This window comes from Hemibagrus wyckioides, linkage group LG05, assembly GCF_019097595.1.
Source record: "Hemibagrus wyckioides isolate EC202008001 linkage group LG05, SWU_Hwy_1.0, whole genome shotgun sequence".
In the NCBI taxonomy this organism is placed as follows: Eukaryota; Metazoa; Chordata; class Actinopteri; order Siluriformes; family Bagridae; genus Hemibagrus; species Hemibagrus wyckioides.
In genome coordinates, this window is record NC_080714.1 from 6,297,195 (window position 1) to 6,317,725 (window position 20,531).

The window sequence follows — 20,531 nt, forward strand, 5'->3', positions numbered from 1 at the left end:
TATTTTTGTTTATTACAGACATAAGGTATGGTTTTTCTGGTAAATATCTATTTTAAACCATACTTTTGATAGTCACACTGGTTTTTTGAAAGTCATGTAGAGAGTAATTTCTTCCAAAAAATAAATAAAAATAAGCATATTTACTAATCTCCTCAAGCTCTGCAGTTAAACGCCACCTTCACTGAAGAGCAGCTTCCTATTTATTTATTTATTTATTTTATTTGATTTTTTTATTAAAGGCCACAATAAATATTCTAAAGCAGACAAGAAACATTTTCATTTTTTTTTTTTTTTTTTAAGATGAGTGACTGTATTGAAATTGAATAATTCGTTATTTAACACCCGTTTTAAATAATGTTCTATCATTACTGGCATTCTCTTAATCAGCACCTTTCGACCAATCAGAATCAAGAATTCAAACGCCCAGTTGTATAAATCATTTTTTTTAATCACTTTTATAGAGCATAATAAATGTACAGTCAGCTATTGTCTCAATGCAATAAGCATAAAAAAATGATCTATTGAACAATACACATGCTTTATCCAAAATATATATATTTGATCATTGGAATGTAGAAAGAAATTGTTAGACAAAGGGACAGGTTTAAAAAAAATAAATGATTATTGCAGTTGATCTCAGAGTATTAATCAGGAAACACCACTATAACCAACCCATGATTAGGTCACACTGATGAAGACAGACATTAGTGTTGAAATAGTACCAGAATATGACCTGAGAGTTGCGATTATTAGTACACCATAAGGAAAATTTTTAGGAAAATAAACATTTTAACACAGAAGAGGAGATGATTAAAAGTCTTGCTTCTCTTAAACGAAACTGAAGACAGCAGCAAAGGCAATAAATATCAATGAATATCTTAAAGCATGTGTAACAACCGTGGAAATTAAATTTTGTACATTTTGGGCAGATTTGAGAATAATGAACTAATTCTAACCGTTCGCTCAGGCAAAGGTCAGACAAAAATAGGAAGATCCAGTGTTAACGGTGTGAAATAAAAGGCATATGGACATTGCACTGAATAAATATATAAACGCATATGCTAATTGTCTGGCCAAAATCAATCTTTATTTATATATTTATTTATTTATTTTCTTTGAGGCAGCAGGGTCAAAATCCTGGAACACCACTGTAATATTAAAACTACCCAGACCCCAGGCAAACTCAGCTCAGTGTCAGAGGAAGTGATAAAAGATGAATCATTCCAAAGATAAATACAATGCAATTCATACAATGAATCCACACATCTGTCCATTACTTTGTGGAGAATTAAAACATAACACATGAAATAATTCCAGCATAAAATAATCCTTCATGTCACCGTTTTCATTATGAATAATGCAGAAAAGACCTTCCTTGGTGTCATCCTGAAACTTCCAGAACAACAGATGTCTTATCTCTGTGATGTGAAGCTCAACCAAATCAAGCTTAAAAAAGCCTGAAGGTGGAACAAAAGTTTCGGAAGTTTTGGTTCATAGGAAGCTCCTCTCATCAAAACATTGTGCTATAGACAGTAGGTTCAGTTATATTCAACCTCACAGGTGTTTCAGTGAAGAAAGTCTTTCCTTAAACCTTGCCGTTCAATGCCAACAGGATGCTGGGTTTTTCATCGATGACCCGCACCAGCAGATTATCGATGTAGTCTTCCAGCTCAAGGATCTTCTCATCCTTTTTGGATAGCTCAGTTTGCTGCTTCACTACCAGGGTGATCAACTCTTCCTGAGTGAGCTGGGTGTATGGGCCACACTCTATTGGCTGGAGAAAAGGGAGAGAACATAAGGTTTGAAGGCTTAACATAAGCAATAAGCATTAGCTAAGAGCAGATACACCAAGGCCTAGCTTTTCATATGTGGATTATGGAGCTGTTGATTGGATTTGACATGATCTTAAATTTTTCCCATACCTCCAAACTGTGTCATGTTTACAAATCTGTAAACTCAGGCCATATTAAGGACAGGCTAGTTCATCATAAAATAGACTAGCTCATTCATTTAAAAACCTTCTCTGCTCCTTTCCTTTCTGGGACACCCCATCGAAATGGACGCAATAGCAATAAGCATGTTTGCTCAGACCTTATGAATAGCCAAGCCGTCATAATTTCACTATTCCAAATGAACCAAGTTAATTTGGATATGTTTCAATTAATAGTTAGCATAAATCGACTTTTATGCAACCAGGGCCCAGGGATCTCTGCAGATTTCTTTATATATGTTTTACTGGTATGTTTTTTCCCCCCAAACCCACCTTTGATTTTTCAGCCACTTCTCGGATCGTTTGAATCTTCAAATCTTTTCCCATGGAACTATTACCAATCTGGCTTTCATAGGGACTCATAGGTTTCACCGGATGTGGTCTATGGAGAGAAAAAAGTGGGAAAAAATGTCAAGGACTACCCAATAATTCAAAATATAATCACATTATGCATACATAAATACAAATACAAACATAAAGCCATATCAGATCGCAGCTTGCGAGTGCTTGGAATTGTTCCGGTCAACAATCAAGTTAGTGAAAACAAAACCTGAACAAATAATCAGAGCCGAATTACAGTTCGATACAAGAGGCAGCCAAAGGAAAGTAATCTGAGGAAGAGCAAAAACAAGAAATGAGTTAGTTCTCCCACCCTTAAGAGACTAACACGGAACTATTAAGAACACCAAATTCACCCGAGAGATTCAAACACAAAGTGCTCGTTCAAATCAGAGATTAATTATATCATTAATGTTGTATAGACACCAGGTATTCATATGTAGGTCATGTGCAGATATGGGCCACCCAACGATCCATCAAAATTTGTGTAACAGACAACCCAACAATATTCGGAATAATCAGCTGAGGACCTGGTATGATTATGTATTCAGAACCAGGCTTAATCTATGTCAATCCCAAACCAATTAGATAAGCCCGCTGCTTCTTGCTGCTTCAATTATCAAGAAATCTCATCATCATAGCCATAAGAAGATAGAAATATATGGAAGGAAGAAGACAGAGAAGGGGGGGGGGACCTCGGAAATAAGAAGGCCAATGGGATTCCAAGGGTTAGTACTCGCTTTTTGATTGGTGGTGTTGGGGAGTTGTAGGTTATTCTCACCTGCGAGAGGACAATACCCCACCATTTTGTGAAGTGCCTGACTGAACCTCAGAGGGTGATACCCAAGCACAATTTTTGCCCCCAGCACCACTTCCAGACAGGAGTTCTGGAATGGCTGAAGACAAGGTAACAGATAATTCATCATCAGCCCCTTGAAGAACTCGGCTGTCCACAGTATCTTTCCCCATTCCAGGCTTCCCAGGGGGTTGAGGTGCTATTTTTTTCTTTTGTGAATATTCCTTTTGGGAGGAAGAGTTAACTGATTTTTTCAAATCTGTGTCATTTTTAGAGCCCACAGAGTCAAAGAAAGTGTTTGCTTTACCTTTGGGTACAAAAAATGGATCAAATTCATTTTTAGATGCGACAGATCCAAATACGTTATCAAAGTCATCGAAGGATAATCCCTGGTCTTCTGGCTTTTTTCCTTTCTTTAGTCCAAAAAGGTCATCTTGATCCATGGTCTGTTGTGGTAAAGCCCAGGGATCGTGAGAGATTAGTTTGTCACTTGAGAAAGGGTCAAACTCCGTTAGTTTTTTCTCCGGAGTACTGGTGACATTTGCAAGTGGTTGTTCTTTTGGCATATTAGCAGTTTTATTGGGTTTATTTACAGGGATAGGCTTTCCTTCCTTGAAGCTCTCCCACAAACTCTTAGTTGGTGTGGAACCTTCTTTTTTTCTTTCCACTTGAGAATTTGTTGAAGGTGGAAAAGCGAGCATACTTTGCTCTGGTTGTACCTGCCTGACAGGTTCTTTATTTGGAGTTCCTTGCCTAGGTTTGGCTAGAGGCAACCCTGCGGTATCAACGTCAAAGTTTTGATCTGAAGTTGGCTTTTTAATATTCCTGGCTATTGGTATTGGTTTGTCCTTTTTGGAGTCTGAGATTTGACCAAGTGTGTGGTCAGGAATGGGGTTTAAAGTTCCCTTTACATTCATCTGAGTGTCTTGCTGACTCTGAACTGATTTTCCTGGGTTTCTTCCCAAATCTGTTTTGGTCTTTTCACCATGTATAGAAGGTAATCGTTCCTGGGTATAGTCTTGCTCAGAAATAGACTCAAGCTGCTTCTTTGGTGAAGTAAAATTAGTTGGTTTGGGTGGAATTAGAGGCTGCTTCGGCACCATTCCCTTTGTGGAGGCAGAGGACACCACCGGATAATCCCTCTGATGCTGATCAAGGTTTGGCATATTCCTTTCCTTTAAAATTGAAGATTTATTTGAGGTTGGTTCCTCGGGACCATCTACGCTCATTTCGCTTTGACTTTCTTCGACTGCCGTCTTTCTCTGGTTCACTTCAGCAATGATATGTTCCCAACGAGTGTCACTCATTACACCATGTCTCTTCTTGGGAAAAAGTGCTTCGTAGTCAGGAAGAGGAAGTGATGGTCTTTGAATCTTTTCAGAGGTTGGTGAATTGACCTGTGTTCCATTTTTTAGATTAAGTTTTTCGTTTTTGAATGGATCCCCAGGATAGCTGGGGGGCTGTTGGCCTCTTGAGTCTGAAAAGGTTCTCTCTGGTTTAGGAGGTGCCATAGAAGAGTGGAGGTTAGAAAACATATCGAAATCAAAAGGATCACTAGAAGGTGATGCTTCAGGGGGAAATTTAGAAGCAGGAACAGAGTTCTGGGTGTCTGAGGGGACAGGGGAGGCAAGGGAATCAGTATTATCTGTTTCAGCCTTCTGACTGAGAGTCAATCTGCCAAGGAGCAAAAACAAAAACAATTTCAGTCTTTAATTTCTAGTAAACCTTTAAGGTCCATCATAGGTCTAACCTTTTCTGCTAACTCGAAACCCAAAATTCAATCAATATATTAACTGCATGGTGCTATCACCTGTGCTATATGGGTCACACACTAATCAGTGCTGTTAAGGCCTATTAGTCTAATTCAAGTCTCATTATTTTAGGTGAAATTATGCTGCACATGTAAAAAGTACTGTAAAATTTCACTCGGTAGCTTTTCAAACAAATGCTTGTTAACTGCTCCAGAATGTTTGCGAGTTGATCATTAAAGAATATCAGGCATATTATATTAATTAACTGGACCCATAGAGGACCATCAAGAGAACTAGCTTTCATAATGAATGTCTAAAGTACATAAGCAAAATGATTAATACAAAACATACAAGAGGTTTTTTCATGAACTATCTAGCCTAAAACAAGCAGTTCCTGTAGCCGACGCGTTCATTTTTAATAACCGCAATGTAAACATGCAGCAAAATTACTCACCAGGTAGATAAATTTCTATTCAAATACATCCTTCAGCTGTTAAAAGTTGAGAAATCTTCAAGACGTACGGACTTCAGAAAGTCACGCAACGCGTTAGATGCAGCTATTGAGGACACGGTCACAATACCTGTCTACAACCTGTTCTTCTCCATACCTAAGCACCTCAGCTGACACAACAGACCACATTCTCTCATCTCTGACCAATCAGAGTGTCTCTACCAAACCCATCCTATTTGCATGACTCAAGCAAGATGAAAGATAAGCACTCTTTTACTTTGTGCCCAGGATCAGGTTTTGGTGTGGGGTTAGTTAATAGTAATAAAAGGAAACAGAATTTTCAAGTCAAGGTTCAAATTCAGCCTCAAAATAACACGAAGAGAATTCTTGAGCACAGAATGACACGCTAGAATGCCTTTCAATTAGCTACAGGGGAAGAAAAATACCATGTCGCTTGCTTTAGCCACGAGCTACCTGTACCTTCACTGAGAATTCACATAGTTATGAACAGACTGATGCTAAAAATAAAAAAATAACCGAAGTAGAAACATGCACTGAGGTAAGGAATATTACTCCATTTCTTAAATGAGACGAATATTGAAGTTATTTCTAAAATACACTTTGTGCTAATAAATAGTCTTTTAACCCAGGAAATTATGGACTTCTACAGCTGCCTCCGATTGCTTCGAATATAAAAGTCTAGCAGTCTGGAATGTTGGTGAGATTTCACTGATTATGAAAGCTGACACTGTCTGAAATTAGTTATTATTATTATTTTTTTTAAATGTTGTCTTCAGTGACTGAGATAAAGAAGTATTCAGAAACATGCTCTTCTTTAAGCCACATTCCTTTCAATTATGATCTAGGCTTGTGGGGGTTGATATGGTTTTTTCATAGAGATGTTCTTCATTGAGGTCAAGATGCAGACAAACTGGAGGAATAACATTACAGACGTCTGTACTGAGAATCTTATTCAAGCTGGTGATGGAATGGTAGACAGCTTAACTTACCTTTTACTATACATCCATGAGCCCAGCTTGAACAAAACCATCCTTCACATTTAAGTTTACATTTAAGAAACATATCTCAGCACACTCTATGTACTGTGGCCCTGAAGAACATGCCAAATGACTACATTTAAAAGCAACTAGTGGAAATTAATAAACAACAACAACAAAGAAACTCACCTCGGCTTGACCGCAGAAACCTTAGCTGTACGAGCTGGAAAGCCACTGGATGGTGGCCCTGGAGTGATGGCAGTTCGCACCTCTGTCTGTGGTTCTGCTGGTTTCTCCTCAAACAGATTTTGGCCTTCTGAGCCAAGTGGAATTTCCTCAAATGGGTTTGTGGCGCCTGGTACTTCAGGTTGTTTAGGAGTCTCCACAGCTGGAGAGATTTGCTCCTCTTTCTTCCGCCCTAAGCCGAAAAGAGAAGTGAGCCTATCGGTTACTCTTGACTCCTCTTGGCGTTTCTGTTCCTCTGCTTTCTTTGCCTCTTCTTCACGCCTCTTTCTTTGCTGCTCCTCCTCCTCCTGGCGCTTCCTCTCTCGTTCCTGCTGCATCTTTCTTTCATCTTCCTCCATTTTTCTCCTTCTCTCCTCTTGCTCTAGCTGCCTCTTTCTCTCCTGCTCATCCAAAAGCTCCTGCAGGCGTCCTTCTGATTTCTTGTGCTTCTTGTCGTCATCCTCTTGAGGGCGTTGTTGGGCTTGGAATTCCTTCTCCGTTGAGTCAGGCTTGTAACTAGGAATACTGAGGCCCTTGAAAGAGTCAATGGAGCCAGCAGATGCATTTCGTTCATGGTATTTTCTCAGGTCTTCTACGGAGCCCTTTGCAGAGCCGCTCAGGCTGAGGGAGGAACCAGAATTCGTCTTGGTCTCCTCAGTATAAACGTGACTGCCGTTGATACACAGGTTCTGTTCAGGAGTGCTCTGTTTGGAGCGATTCAACAGGTTGAAAGGGCCAAGAGATATTTTGCTGTCAGTGCTACTGTTTCTCTTGTGGCCCAGAATCTTAAACTTGCTTTTGCCTGGGGGAGAAATAATAAAAAATAGAAAACGTTCATCTAATGCATAATCTTGATTATTATTTAATATTACATCAACACAAATACCCTGAACATTTAAGGTCATGCACTGAGATCACAAAAAAATACATATTTTTTATCTTTACCTTCAGTAAATTCTTCGTTGAGGCCCGAGGATCGGCTGCTGGTTAGCGAGCTGTTCTTCTCAGGCAGTGTACCGAGGGTGGACATGGACTGGGACACGCCTCTGTGGAGATTTGTCTTCGATCCAAAAAGATTCTTGAATTTTGAAGACTTTTTCAGTTTTGGAGAGTCTGTGCTTTGCTCCTCTTCCCCCTCGCTGTCTGTCAGGACCTGACTAACTGTGGAAGGAACGATGGCTGAAACGGAGTCAGAGAGTCCGTCTTTCTTCTTGCCCCGGACCTTGTCTTTGAACTTGGAGATACGGGACCGAGGCTTATCTGGCCTAGAGAGATCGAACATGCTGGCTGTCATGTTGTTCCGCATGAACTGGATGTCCAGGAGAACCTCCCCTCTGTCCTTGTCTGCCTTACCATTCTTATCCAGCAGCTTGAACCAACTGAAAATAGACAAACAAGTTGTTAAATATAAACTCAATATGCAATATGTTTTAATTAGCACTAATTTCAGTGTACTGGGTGCTTACTGGTCATGCTGACTTCTGATGGAAGTGACTGCCTGTTCCAACAAATCAAAGGTCATGAACAGCCAGCAGATGATTAAAAAAAAACAAAAAAAACGAGAGACAATTACGTCTTTGTGCTTAATCAGCACTTGCTTTCTGTTCTCAGCATGGGAATTAGCTTGTGTTTAGCTCAGTTAGCAGATAGGATTGTCCGGGAGAGGCTGTTCAGTGTAGAATAACATGCCTTTATCCACCCACACACAGCTGTGATAAAAAAACATTTCAACCAGGGGATGACAAGATACAGCAATGCCGAGAAGCCACACGATGGCTCCCACATTCAGGCAATATTTGCTGAACATAAACATTGTTGTTATTGCAACAGTCAATGTAGATATGCACACGACTGTTGCTATAAAAATGGTTTGGAATATGGACACGATATTTTTTTTTTTTTTGTCAAAGAACCAAAAGGAAGAAAACGCAGCATCAGAGTTAGAAAACTTGGCGCTGGAGAATTTTGCTGTTTGGATTTTGATAAGACAGCTCCCACCGAGATACGGTAGGCCAAGCAATTCGGAGTGAATGTCAAAAACCAGTCTAAGGACAAACAAGCAAGGTATGAAGAGGTTAACGTGCACCGAAAGTAAATCGAGTCATAAAAGCATCAGTGCGTGACACACTGTAGCCACTGAAAACAAGCCACCATCCCATGAGGACTTCATGTTCCTTCCAGGAAGGTGAAGGAGAAAGATCTTAATCTAGAAAAAAGTGTTCATTAAATTTCAGAAATTTAACATTCCTCACATCTAAGGCTATATTTCATTGTTGCGCAACAAGAAAAAAAGATGAAAAATAGGCAAGTTATTTGAGGTAGAGATAAAAGAGCTTATCTCTGATAACTCCACACATACAACTAACCACCTGCTAACATAAAATGACCTTGCACAATGGGTAATACACCCGTGCCAAGTAAAGCAAGGACAGTACGCAGGACTTGAAGAGGTTTTTTAACGGTTTGTGGCGAGAGACTAACAAAAGTTTCTGCTTTTCATACTGGAGAATTTGAGCTAGCAGAACCCAAATGGCTTTGATAAGAACACAGGAAATGGGAACCTAAAGCTCAGATTCTTCTGGGGAGGGCAAAAAAAAAAAAGAGACCGTTATTGCAAGCGCCTTATCAGGCGGCCACAACTAAGCCAAGAAAAACAGCCAAGCTCCATTTAAGGATGTGCCTGAGAAGTGAGCCCTGAACATGATAGCGCTCTGGGAAACAGCCTGACATTTCATTCGTGAGAAGGGCAATTTTAACCCAAGTCTAAGGGGTTAACAGGAACCACGGTTTCATATACATGCAGATCCAATGTTTACAGACAAAACACTCCTGGATATCAGACTGTCAAACTTGTTCGGCCAGTCCTATCTGCTTTCTCGTGTAATGAGGGTTATCCTGGGTTTCTCAATGAGGGTGTGATACAATATTTAGCAACGTATTTAGCAATAGAAATGAACGGCCATGTAACGTGCAGAATCGTGCACAATTAAAAGCAGAACAGGACTAGAGATAAGACAACAAACATCATCATTCTAGTGAGAATCTTCTTAAAGCAAGAAAGAGTAAAATAAATAATTCACAACGTGGAGGACTTCAGAGCAGGACGTAACTCTACACTCGTCTGCTTTGGACTTTTAGTGTACCCGGGAGAAAGGCTGAACCTGAAGTCACAAGCATTCTCATATCCAGAGAAACTCCTAGTTAATAAGCCTTACAGATCAACACTAGGGCATGTACAAATATTATTATATCATTTTAATGCTTTGTGGGCACTCAGAAATTCATACTTATTCAGCATTCATACTAAATATCAGGAAGTGAAAAGATGTACAGGTTTTTCAACCTACTCTCTGTCTACCACGTTCATAGTGGATGCAAGATTACACAAAGAAGAAGTGACACGCTTCCTGTTGAGAAAATAACTAAAATATCGCAGAATTGTCCCATCCTATGAGCTTTATTTTTAGAAAGTAGTTTGTCCGTTTGTGTGTTACGTCTGACCACATAGGAACAAATGCTCCAAGACCTGCTTTTTTTTTATAAACATATAGATATATGGAGCTCATGTATACTCTACAGACACAAAATAAGAAATTACAATATATACACACACTGGAATATTCATTTAACACTTCTACACAAATCTACACATTTTTGAGTGTATAAATCAGTGTATGTGAATGAAACCGTGTTCAAGTGTAAACCTTCAAAATAGACAAAGGACACGGTGGAGAGCAAAGGCGAGCAGCAGCTAATGCTCCCGTATCAACGTTACAATGAAGTGGGACAGTAACTCGAAACCAACAAGTGCTAAAATAAAGGAGAAGCAGAATTCAATACTCTGTGTGTGTGTGTGTGTGTGTGTGTGTGTGAGAGAGACAGAGAGAGAGATAGAGAGTAACTGCACTCTGAACCGTACAATGACGTCCTTCACCATGATAACGATAATGATTAAGCATTATGCCTCCATGAAAGTTAAGGCCTGAGATTAAACCGGAAGTACAGAAATCACTGGTATGAAATGAACATTCTTTTGCAAAGCAAGAAATGACTAAAAATAATTTCTTTTGACGCCGGATTTTGCCTCCTGACATTCTAGTCGGGCGTGAAATCTCAAAAGCCACGCTACACCCAATCTGCAACAGCATAATTGAAGAGGTATTTACAATTAGCGCACGTCCCATGCTATTTTTAAAAGCAAAAATGTCTCTAAAACAGGGAGGGTACATCAGGCAGGCAGGCAGACTGGTCCTTGCTCAACAAAACATGATGACCTCAGAAGGCAAATTAGGAGGAAACGCCTCCAACTTCTCTGTTTGCATAAAGAGGTATATTGTGCGACTTCCAGGTGACGGATAGTGTGACACTGAACACGCTTTTATCCGCCGAACTGAACTTCTCTACGTTAAAGGGAAGTGAGAGCACGCTCCCAGTACTGCTATTTTTATTTTCAACAGATCAATTAACTGCAGAGATAGAAGAGTCTCTCTTTTTTTTTGGTCACACATCCACAGGGAAATTAGATGGTGTTCAGTCTCTCTTGTGGATGGCATATAGAAAGAAGCATATGAAGGTATTAAGGTTGACCTATTTCTAATTAGGCTTAACATCTACGTGTACTTGTTCTTTCGCTGCTCCCTGTTTGGGGTCACCAACCCCACCAGCAGATCATTTGGTCCGGATGTTATACGATTTGGCACAGGTTTTACCCCGCATGCCCTTCCTGAGCAACCCTCCCATTTAACCCAGGCCTTAGCTCTTCAGTGGCTGAGTTAGCACCCTGTCAAGGAATCGCACCCGGGCCACGGCGCGGGATCCTGTCACTGGACCACCAGGAGGCTATCTGCGTGTACTATAATATGTTAATAAATGTATGTGAGGAAACTAACAGACAGGTTTTCTGTCAGCCTCTTTACAAAAATTAAGAAAGAAATAAAACAACTGTTATAGAATACTAATCAATGAGGTGTTGATCATTTCTGTTACCACTCCTGGGCTGAATATTTCTCTTATCCCAAAGCAATCTGAGAACAATTACAATTTATTAATTATAAAACAAAACCATACTTTTTATCCGATTATAGTTACAACCCCCATGATCCAACTGTTATTATAGACATGGAAATATATTAATTAGGATGACGGAACGACTGTCAGAGCCTATGGACCAATCAGAATTGAGAATTCAGCTGCACGGATATAACATGATATCCATTAAACATTCACGTTAAATGTAAGAAAAAAAACTTTGCATAAAGCAATATATCATGTACATTTTTTATACGGCCTTCAGAAACGTTCTTGGTTCTGTTTTTCAAATTATATATATAAATTATAAATATATAAATATGTAAAAGGATTAGACAGATATCCTGGTAATCTGATTATTTTCCATTCTGCCTTTTATTTTTGCCCTGACCTTGACAAATTCAAAGGTTTCAGTTTCATGTGGTGTGTTAGTATGGTTGTGTGTGTGTGTGTGTGTGTGTGTGTGTGTGTGCGCGTGTGTGTGGTTGGATGGTTGGGTGGATTGCCTAGAGTGCAAACAGATGATGTCACTGCCTCTGATGTGCACTTTAACCACAGAACATGGAAGCTGGTGTATTTATTGATTCTCTCTCTCTCTTTATCTTTATCTCTCTCTCTCTCTCTCTCTGTCTATGCTGATTACCTGAAACTCAAATAAGTCTGAGCAGGTGGAGCGAACACATTTAAATGTAACCAGGAAGCCAGTTAAGTTAAAAAGACAGCAGTGTCTGTGACGCATCATGTGAGAGGATCATCAACAGGGATGGGTCAAGAACACAACAGCTGAACGGTGGCCAACCCTGAGAAAGTATCTGATGATTCCCAGCCCCGAGGGTAAGACGCAGGTGTGACAAAAACGGCTTAACATGCTTGGGTGTGATCTTACAGGGCACTGTTCTTATTATGAAAGGCATGAAGTACTCAGGGTAACATTCTTTAAAAATTCATGCCTGTTTGGAAAAAGGCTTGGCCTGTTAAGTCACTGTCCTCATCAGACTCTTTTCAACATGCTTGTGACTTGATCGGATCTCAAAGACGTCCAAAAAAGGCATTTTTAAGCTGATCAGTATCAGCTTTATTGAGCACGAACCTAAATCTGACAGTCTGTGGCAGGACTGAAAATATTACATTCAATAGATTAGCAGTCCAACAGCCAGCTGCAATTTCTGACACAAGAGTCGCTTCAGTAACAGAGCTGCACTTAATACTACCATAATATGGTAGTTGCGCCACCTAAAAACAGAATTCACTCTGCACCGAAGCAGCACACACTGGACGAGGAGAGAGAAAAGTTCTCTTGACCGGGACAAGGCTAAAAATATTAGTTAGGGAAACTAAATTCATTATTTTGGATGACCAGCCCATCGCTGGGGTAGAGGATACAGGTATACGCAATTGTTTTGCAGCTTTTGGAGCCACTGTACTTGCTATCCTATCAGACAAGGGTCAGTGCTTAGCCTCAGGTCACACTGATTTTGATTTAAAGTGTGCTGTATTGCATGTTTCATGGATCTCATACAACACTAGGATCAGATCAGATACTCAATATTAAATAACTAGGGTCAGGAAAAAGAAACAATTGATCAGGACATCCCTACTTGTGACAATGTTAACTCTGACCTTACGATCCAGAGATGGACAAATGTTTAAGTATTCTAATAATCTACGTCAGATGAGTGAAGTGCATTAAAACGGACAAAGCGAAACGAAGACCTGTGATCATGTAGAGCATTGAGATCACTGTGGTTGCACCATGCAGAAAACTGTACTACCCTCAGCCATGTCATGCCCTGGATGATGTGTGTTTAACACTTTTGGTTCCATCACACGGAAGCTAAAGTGTTTTTTGAATGTTTTTTTTATGCCTGAAATAAGGTCTGTGGTTAACACAAGCTGAAGATATTTACACGTTTTATTCTACGACATAAATTACATCAGTAATACACCACTCGAACTTCCAACTCCATCTTTTTATTCATTCAGATTTATCCAGCAAAAGAGCACAGTGGATCCTTATCAGGAAACATGGAAGACGGAAGGCTTAGTGGTGGTGACGTATAGTTCATTTATACTTACATCTTTTTACTTCTGGTGACTGTAATCAAGCTTCAAAATTCATAAGAGGTTGATTTGCAAATATTATCTTGATAAACATGTAAGAATCATAAACTTTTTGTTGATCATTGAACTTATTTCCTCTCATTTTCTAGCCCTGAGCAGCTTTGCATTCTGGTTATTTGACACAATGATGGCTCCCAGCCAAACTCTCCAGGCAGAAGCACAGCGGTCTGTGGAAATCAAGTTCACTGAATGAAAAGAAAGTGAAATTCCATATGAGGCAGTGTTCTCCCCTCCCACGTTACAGCAGAGGTGACAAAATGCTGAACTCTGCATTCACGTATTTAGCATTTACATTTATTTACATGTACTGACTCGGCAGTTCTGACCACTTGGGAGCTGAAGGCCTTTGCAAAAATACTCAACATAAGAAGCCTGGATTTGAACTTCTGATCACCTTCCGATTCAGTAGCCAGGAGATTTAACTGGTGAACCACAACCGCGGCAGAGAAATCACTAAACCGGCATCTTGGCTGTATATTAAGGAGTTGTATACACATTAACACGGTCGTCCATGCAGCCCCTCTCAAATTCCTGTATACATCCTAATAAATTAGGTTCAAAGGATTCGGACACAGGTCAGCTGTGAACATTGCTTAACCACAGGAATGCGACGTGCTCAATAACAACCCAGGAGCATATTTGTGTGTGGTTTCATCCTGGGCTTAAGGTCAGATGTAATGCTGAACATGAGGAGTGAGGGAACACTGGAGCACATAAAAACATGAAGAACAATGAAATCCTGGTAAATGAAACAGTTTTAATGGAATGGGACAACATAATAGTGCCGGTTTTGCCATTTGTAGATCGACTGCACAGAGTGAACAGAACTATAATTAACGAGCATGAACAAAATAATGAACTCGTTTGCTAGCCATTGGGCAGGTAGAAATGATTTGGTTAACTGACTAGGCTAAAAAAGTCAAATTACATAAAGCACTGTGAAGAGAAGGAGAAGAGGATAATGGTAACAGACTTTCCCTTAGTCTCTATTAATGGAGACTAAGGGAAAGTCTGTTACCATTATCCTCTTCTTTCAATATCATGCACCGTGTTTCGGCCGTCCTGTCCTTACAGAACACTTATAAGATATTGATCGAGGCTTGCTAGCATCTTTATTTGCCCACAGCAGGAAAGTTATATGCCAAGTTTACACATAATATTATTCAGCTCTGTTTTGTCAGTGTTTACACATATCTGACCTGCCTGTTCCTGATAAATCCACCTAGAAAGAACCGTTCTACCAGGCGGTGGGATTCAGGGAAAGCAGTATGAACTCTATTTACAGCATCAAGGAGTGTCATACTACTGTGAATAGATACTTTTATAACTGTTTATGGTGGCTGAACCTGCTCTCATGGAACTAAAACAAACAAAAGCAGCTCTGCTTCTCTCGGGTGCCTGGGCTACTGATTTGTCCACCCTTGACCAGGCTTTCCCAACTGTTCTAACGGACATGAAGGTAATTATTAATCCCGTAACAAATTACACTGGATATGGAAGCAGGAAAAAAAACCCAAAAAAACAAAAACTACAGCCTGTGCTCATTTCCTGTGATTGACCTAGTCAGGATTTTGAGAACAGATCCTTAACTCTGGTCTTGGGAACTCGATCAGGCTGCTTTCTGTGATCAAAAAAGTCGAACAGGACAAAAGCAGTCTTTGAATATATTACACATCCAACCACTGAAACCTCGTCGCACTTCACGAGCACGTACACATCATCAGTACTTGACCAGGACGTGAGGTATATTAGAACTGGACCGATTAATAGAACGCCGAGTGAGGTCACCCCGTTTCATTAAAATTGCATATGATCAAGTAGATCTGTTAGGATAAGCAAGTTTTCCTGTGTTTGGCGAGTTTGTATGCAAACTACATTTTGCACCTTTAACCTCGCTACTCTATATAATGTGGCAAAAGTTATACAAGGTTTTCTTTCTGTAAACACGGTCCTGGAGATATTATTACAGTGGTCTGGAGTCTATCCTAGGAAGACTGGGTGAAGTGGGAATATGTGGATTATATCAGGGCATCTAAGACACACACACAAATGTGCACTTAGAGGCAATGTGAATTCAAGTCAATCCATCACTTGGCATGTTTCATCCCTGTGTGTGCCTAAACAGGTTCAAAAGTTTTTGTCTAGTTAATCAACATCTTTTGTTTGTTTTTCCAGATTTACTGATGAAAACGCACACAGGTGGTTTATGGGACAGAAAAGTGGAGGTCACTTGCTCAGGATTAAATATGTCGATTTTAAGTTATTTACACTAATCACCCAGAGGTCATAGAGCACTTACTCGGACTTTTTCCGGTTCTTGTTGTCGTGTACGTCCAGCAGGTTGATGACGGCCTGACCCAGCAGCTTGTCCATGCCCACCAGGGCGCGGTGCATGACTATGATGTACAGGGTACAACGATCGGCGTTCCCGGGGTCGAAAAACGGCAAGTCGAAGGAGGCTTCTTCCTTCCATACCGGCTCCACGCACTTCTCCACCACCGCGGTGGAGAACTTGTCCTTGGCCACCTGGATGATAGCGTACGCGTCATTGGTACCATTTTTGCCTTTGGCCCGCAGGTTGCGCGCCTGAAGCACCGTCACCTGGACGCTGGTCGGGTACCACTGCTGGCTCTGCTCGGCTAGAGACATCCTCCACCGCAATTATTAAAGTAACACCTTCCAAACACTATGGACGCTAAACTACATAGCTAGCTTAGCTAACTAACGTGTTTTGATCTTTCCGAGACTCTCCGGCTGACTTTTCCTCCTACTTTCAACAGCGGCTCTTGTTTTGGAGACCGTCCTCATAAACTTGTTGGATCGTGTGGCGGTTGCTATATCCCCATAAACACGCACATACGTAAGCCACGCCCCTCCCAGCAGATATGGACGTTATTTTAACCCCGCCTATCTGCACCGTTTTGTAGTTCAGCGCGAACTGGGACAATTCCGTAATGATCTTAATGGCGCAAACCTTTCTTTCTTGTACTCTTACGATGTTGTTCTGTCGGTAGCTAGCACATATGGTAGTTACCACTGAATCTACTGGCAATGCTAGGGAGTCAATCCCTAAAAAGAGTCGATTCTTCCCTCTCAGACATTAGGAACCAAGAGTCGATTCTACTGGCAGTGCTGGGAGTCAATCCCTAAAAAAGAGTCGATTCTTCCCTCTCAGACATTAGGAACCAAGAGTCGATTCTACTGGCAGTGCTGGGAGTCAATCCCTAAAAAAGAGTCGATTCTTCCCTCTCAGTTATTAGGAACCAAGAGTCGATTCTACTGGCAGTGCTGGGAGTCAATCCCTAAAAAGAGTCGATTCTTCCCTCTCAGACATTAGGAACCAAGAGTCGATTCTACTGGCAGTGCTGGGAGTCAATCCCTAAAAAAGAGTCGATTCTTCCCTCTCAGACATTAGGAACCAAGAGTCGATTCTACTGGCAGTGCTGGGAGTCAATCCCTAAAAAAGAGTCGATTCTTCCCTCTCAGATATTAGGAACCAAGAGTCGATTCCAGCGTGAAACTGATTCGGCTCAAGGCAATGTAATCTGAGATGTAAAAACAAACTAACAAAAAAAAACAGCTCTAGTAGCTCTCATAATTCGTTAAAACTTTCAACCTAAGGCATCATTAATGTTTAATAAAAGTGTCAGGGCTCCTTAATATTCATAAAAAATATCATTTAATAGTGTATACATACATTATGCCGTATTATATATAGTATACACTACTTGTTTTTCAAAGGTTTCTCTCCCTTGCTTTCATGTTTTGATTCTGAAAACGTAATAAATACGTGAGACAGACAGACAGACAGATAGATAGATAGATAGATAGATAGGAATCGACGAATCGATTCATTGAATCGGTTCAATTACAAACACATTGAATAGGATTCGACTCTTAACATTTTTTCGAGGAAAGCTGTCCTGGATATTAGATGGCTCCACACGACTCGGAATCCAATCCGAGGGCAGAACAGATGACAGTAGCCAATCCTGGTTCAGAATAAAGGGTATGATTAGCCAATTGCAGCACAGGAGGCGGGATTTAGCGGAAAACAGGTAGGAGATGAATAAGGTTGCTATGTCTGGATGATGACTCCATGCCCATGGTAAATTACGGAAAGACTTAACACTCCCAAGAATGACTTCACTCGCGGTGAATCACAGCCTAAGATTAGAAATAGTTTAGAAATAGTGTCTAAACAGAGCTACACTCTGAGTTTATTGTTCCATAAATAAATGATTGTTTCTATAGTTACAACTCACTTTGTTTATTAATGAATTAAAATTGGCATGTGGTGGAAAGGGAATAAAACATTTAGGGTCTGTAATAGGAAAATAATCAACTTCTGCACCTCTGGCTGCATCACATCACCCCGTTGCTCATTGTTTTCCTATAGCACTGGGAAGTGTTTTATTCTTTACTGACTAGACGCCATAGTGAAGTTGATGAAAGTTGATGTGGTAGAAGCAGGAAAAGTGGGCAAGTGTAAGGAGTTTGACAAGGGCCAAATTGTGATGGCTAGACGACTGGATCAGAGCATCTCCAAAACTGCAGCTCTTGTGGGGTGTTCCCGGTCTGCAAGGAAGGAACAGTGATGAACCGTGGACAGGGTCATGGGCGGCCATGGCTCGTTGTTGCACGTGGGGAGCAAAGGCTGGCCCATGTGATCCGATCCAACAGACGAGCTCCTGTTGCTCAAATTGCTGAAGAAGTTAATGCTGGTTCTGATAGAAAGGTGTCAGAATACACAGTGCATGACGGGTCAGGACTGTTTTGGCAGCAAAAGCCGGGCCAACACGATATAAGGGAGGTGGTCATAATGTTCTGCCTGGTCAGTGCATTTGCACATAGACCTACATTTTGGTAGATTTCACTGATGTTGTTGTTTGTACCTGTATCAATGAAAAGGCTGTGTAATCACAGGTAAGATCTGGGTATGCGTCATCGCACACCAGGAAATACAAATAAACATAAGAGGGTAAGTCAAACTTCATTTTAAAACTTAAACTTGATAACATAAAATTAGCTCCAAACAATCATGGACCAGTCATATATATTTTATTTGAAGTGCTGTTAAATGCAATGTACCATGTGACTCACTCCTATACTATAATTCTACAATCTAATTCTAATAATTCTACAAACAAAGTCAGACGATTTCTTCGACATATTCCAAAGAAAGCAAGCAAACGGATTATTTAGAAAGTCTTTATTTTGCATCAGAATTATAAGGCACAAACAGCAAATATATTACTGGAACCGAAGAGGAATTTTCATATCGACGCAAAGTGACGTATAAATACACACGAAACATGAAATATCCCTTTAAAAACTCGAGATGACAGTAGAAAACAATCATTATTAGATAAATAGCCTACTGATTTATTTATTTATTTCTTTCTTTTTTACTGACCAAAAAACTTCATGCATAGTGACAGAAGATTGTAAATGGAGGAGGAAAAAAAGAAAAAGAAAAAGTCACATCACATTTCCATTCGACTTCAAATGGGAAACTGTGGAACGAATGCAGTCATTTTGGTGTTTGGAAAAAATAAAAATAATGAAAAGTCATGTCTGTTTTGAAAAGGATAATTCACCCTTACACACCGTCATGTCACTAATAAAACTCCAACATGCAATAAAACCAAAGCACATCTTATTTGTGACGTAGACTATAATAAATATCGAGATTTAACAAACCGCTTGCCCAATTTGTGACCCTTCTGTGAGACCTGTGACGTCTGAAGAGAGAAAACTTTACAGATACTGTAACAAGATGTCTAAAGAAGCTTCTTTGGTGTCAAAAAAAAAATCCCTGAACAATGTGTTAAAAGTAGAGCTGGCAATTTGATTCTAAGACAAAATAAAATAAAATATAAAATATATACGGCATCCTGTCGTTAAGATGAAATTGCATATGATGTTATAAATAAGAACAGCTACTTCTTGGCATAGTACAGGATTTGGAAATGAAATGATTGTCTTGTGACTAACACTGGTTTCCCCATAGGGTACTGTCTCTTTTCTTTTTTTTTATTTTATTGCATTTTTTAATAAAAAAAAAAATGAAAAAGGGGGGGGGGGTTTGTTCTAAGTGCTTCCATTCAAACAGTAAAATAAACTCCATCACACTGCTTCACTTTCCTGCTTGATGAAGGGATAAATCCAGACTTTTTCATCAATGCTGTTCGTTGGTTAGGAATACTGAGGTTTTTATCTGCTAGGTAAAGCTAGGTAGAGTTTAGCAATGAACAAAATATCAGTACAATAATGGTGATGAATATGCAAGAAAGGAAGAAAGAAAGAAAGAAAGAACAACAGAAAGAAAGAAAGAAAGAAAGAAAGAAAGAAAGAAAGAAAGAAAGAAAGAAAGAAAGAAACAAACAAACAAAAATAGACAGAAAAAATATAGAGAAAGAAAGATACAAACAAAAATAGAAAGAGAGATACAAACAAACAAACAAGAAAGAAAGAAAGAATAAGTGACAATGACAGAAAGAAAAAAGAGAGAGAAACAAGCAACAAAATAGAAACAAACAAAAATAGAAAGAAAGAAAGAAAGAAAGAAAGAAAGAAAGAAAGAAAGAAAGAAAGAAAGAAAGAAAGAAAGAAACTATATACTATAGTATATAGTATAATATACTATAAGAAAAAAAGAAGGAAACAAATAAACAACCAAAAAGAAAATAATATGGACTACAAGAAAGAGAGAGAGAGAGAGAGAGAAAGTATAAGTAAGAACTATAAGAAAGAAAATAAATAAATAAAGAAACAATGGAAAAGAAAAAAATTAGGACTATACAATAACAAGAAAGAAAGAATGAGAGGG

General features: G+C 39.6%; 1 protein-coding gene across 3 annotated transcripts; it reads right to left on the minus strand.

The window, feature by feature from the left end:
* Positions 1 to 427: 427 nt before the first annotated feature.
* On the minus strand, positions 428 to 16,744 carry rab11fip1a (RAB11 family interacting protein 1 (class I) a). 3 transcript variants are annotated; one of them, XM_058389775.1, is made up of 6 exons: positions 15,999 to 16,744; positions 7,496 to 7,929; positions 6,515 to 7,352; positions 3,111 to 4,799; positions 2,264 to 2,372; positions 428 to 1,774 (listed from the first exon to the last, which is right to left on the minus strand). In XM_058389775.1, the coding sequence occupies exons 1-6, from the start codon at positions 16,346 to 16,348 to the stop codon at positions 1,586 to 1,588; spliced, it is 3,609 nt and encodes a 1,202-aa protein (XP_058245758.1). In that variant the 5' UTR covers positions 16,349 to 16,744; the 3' UTR covers positions 428 to 1,585. The 3 variants fall into 3 exon arrangements, with proteins under 3 accessions (XP_058245758.1, XP_058245759.1, XP_058245760.1); XM_058389776.1 differs by lacking the exon at positions 15,999 to 16,744 and adding an exon at positions 8,017 to 11,876; XM_058389777.1 differs by lacking the exon at positions 3,111 to 4,799 and having other exon boundaries at positions 15,999 to 16,730.
* Between the last annotated feature and the right edge of the window lie 3,787 nt (positions 16,745 to 20,531).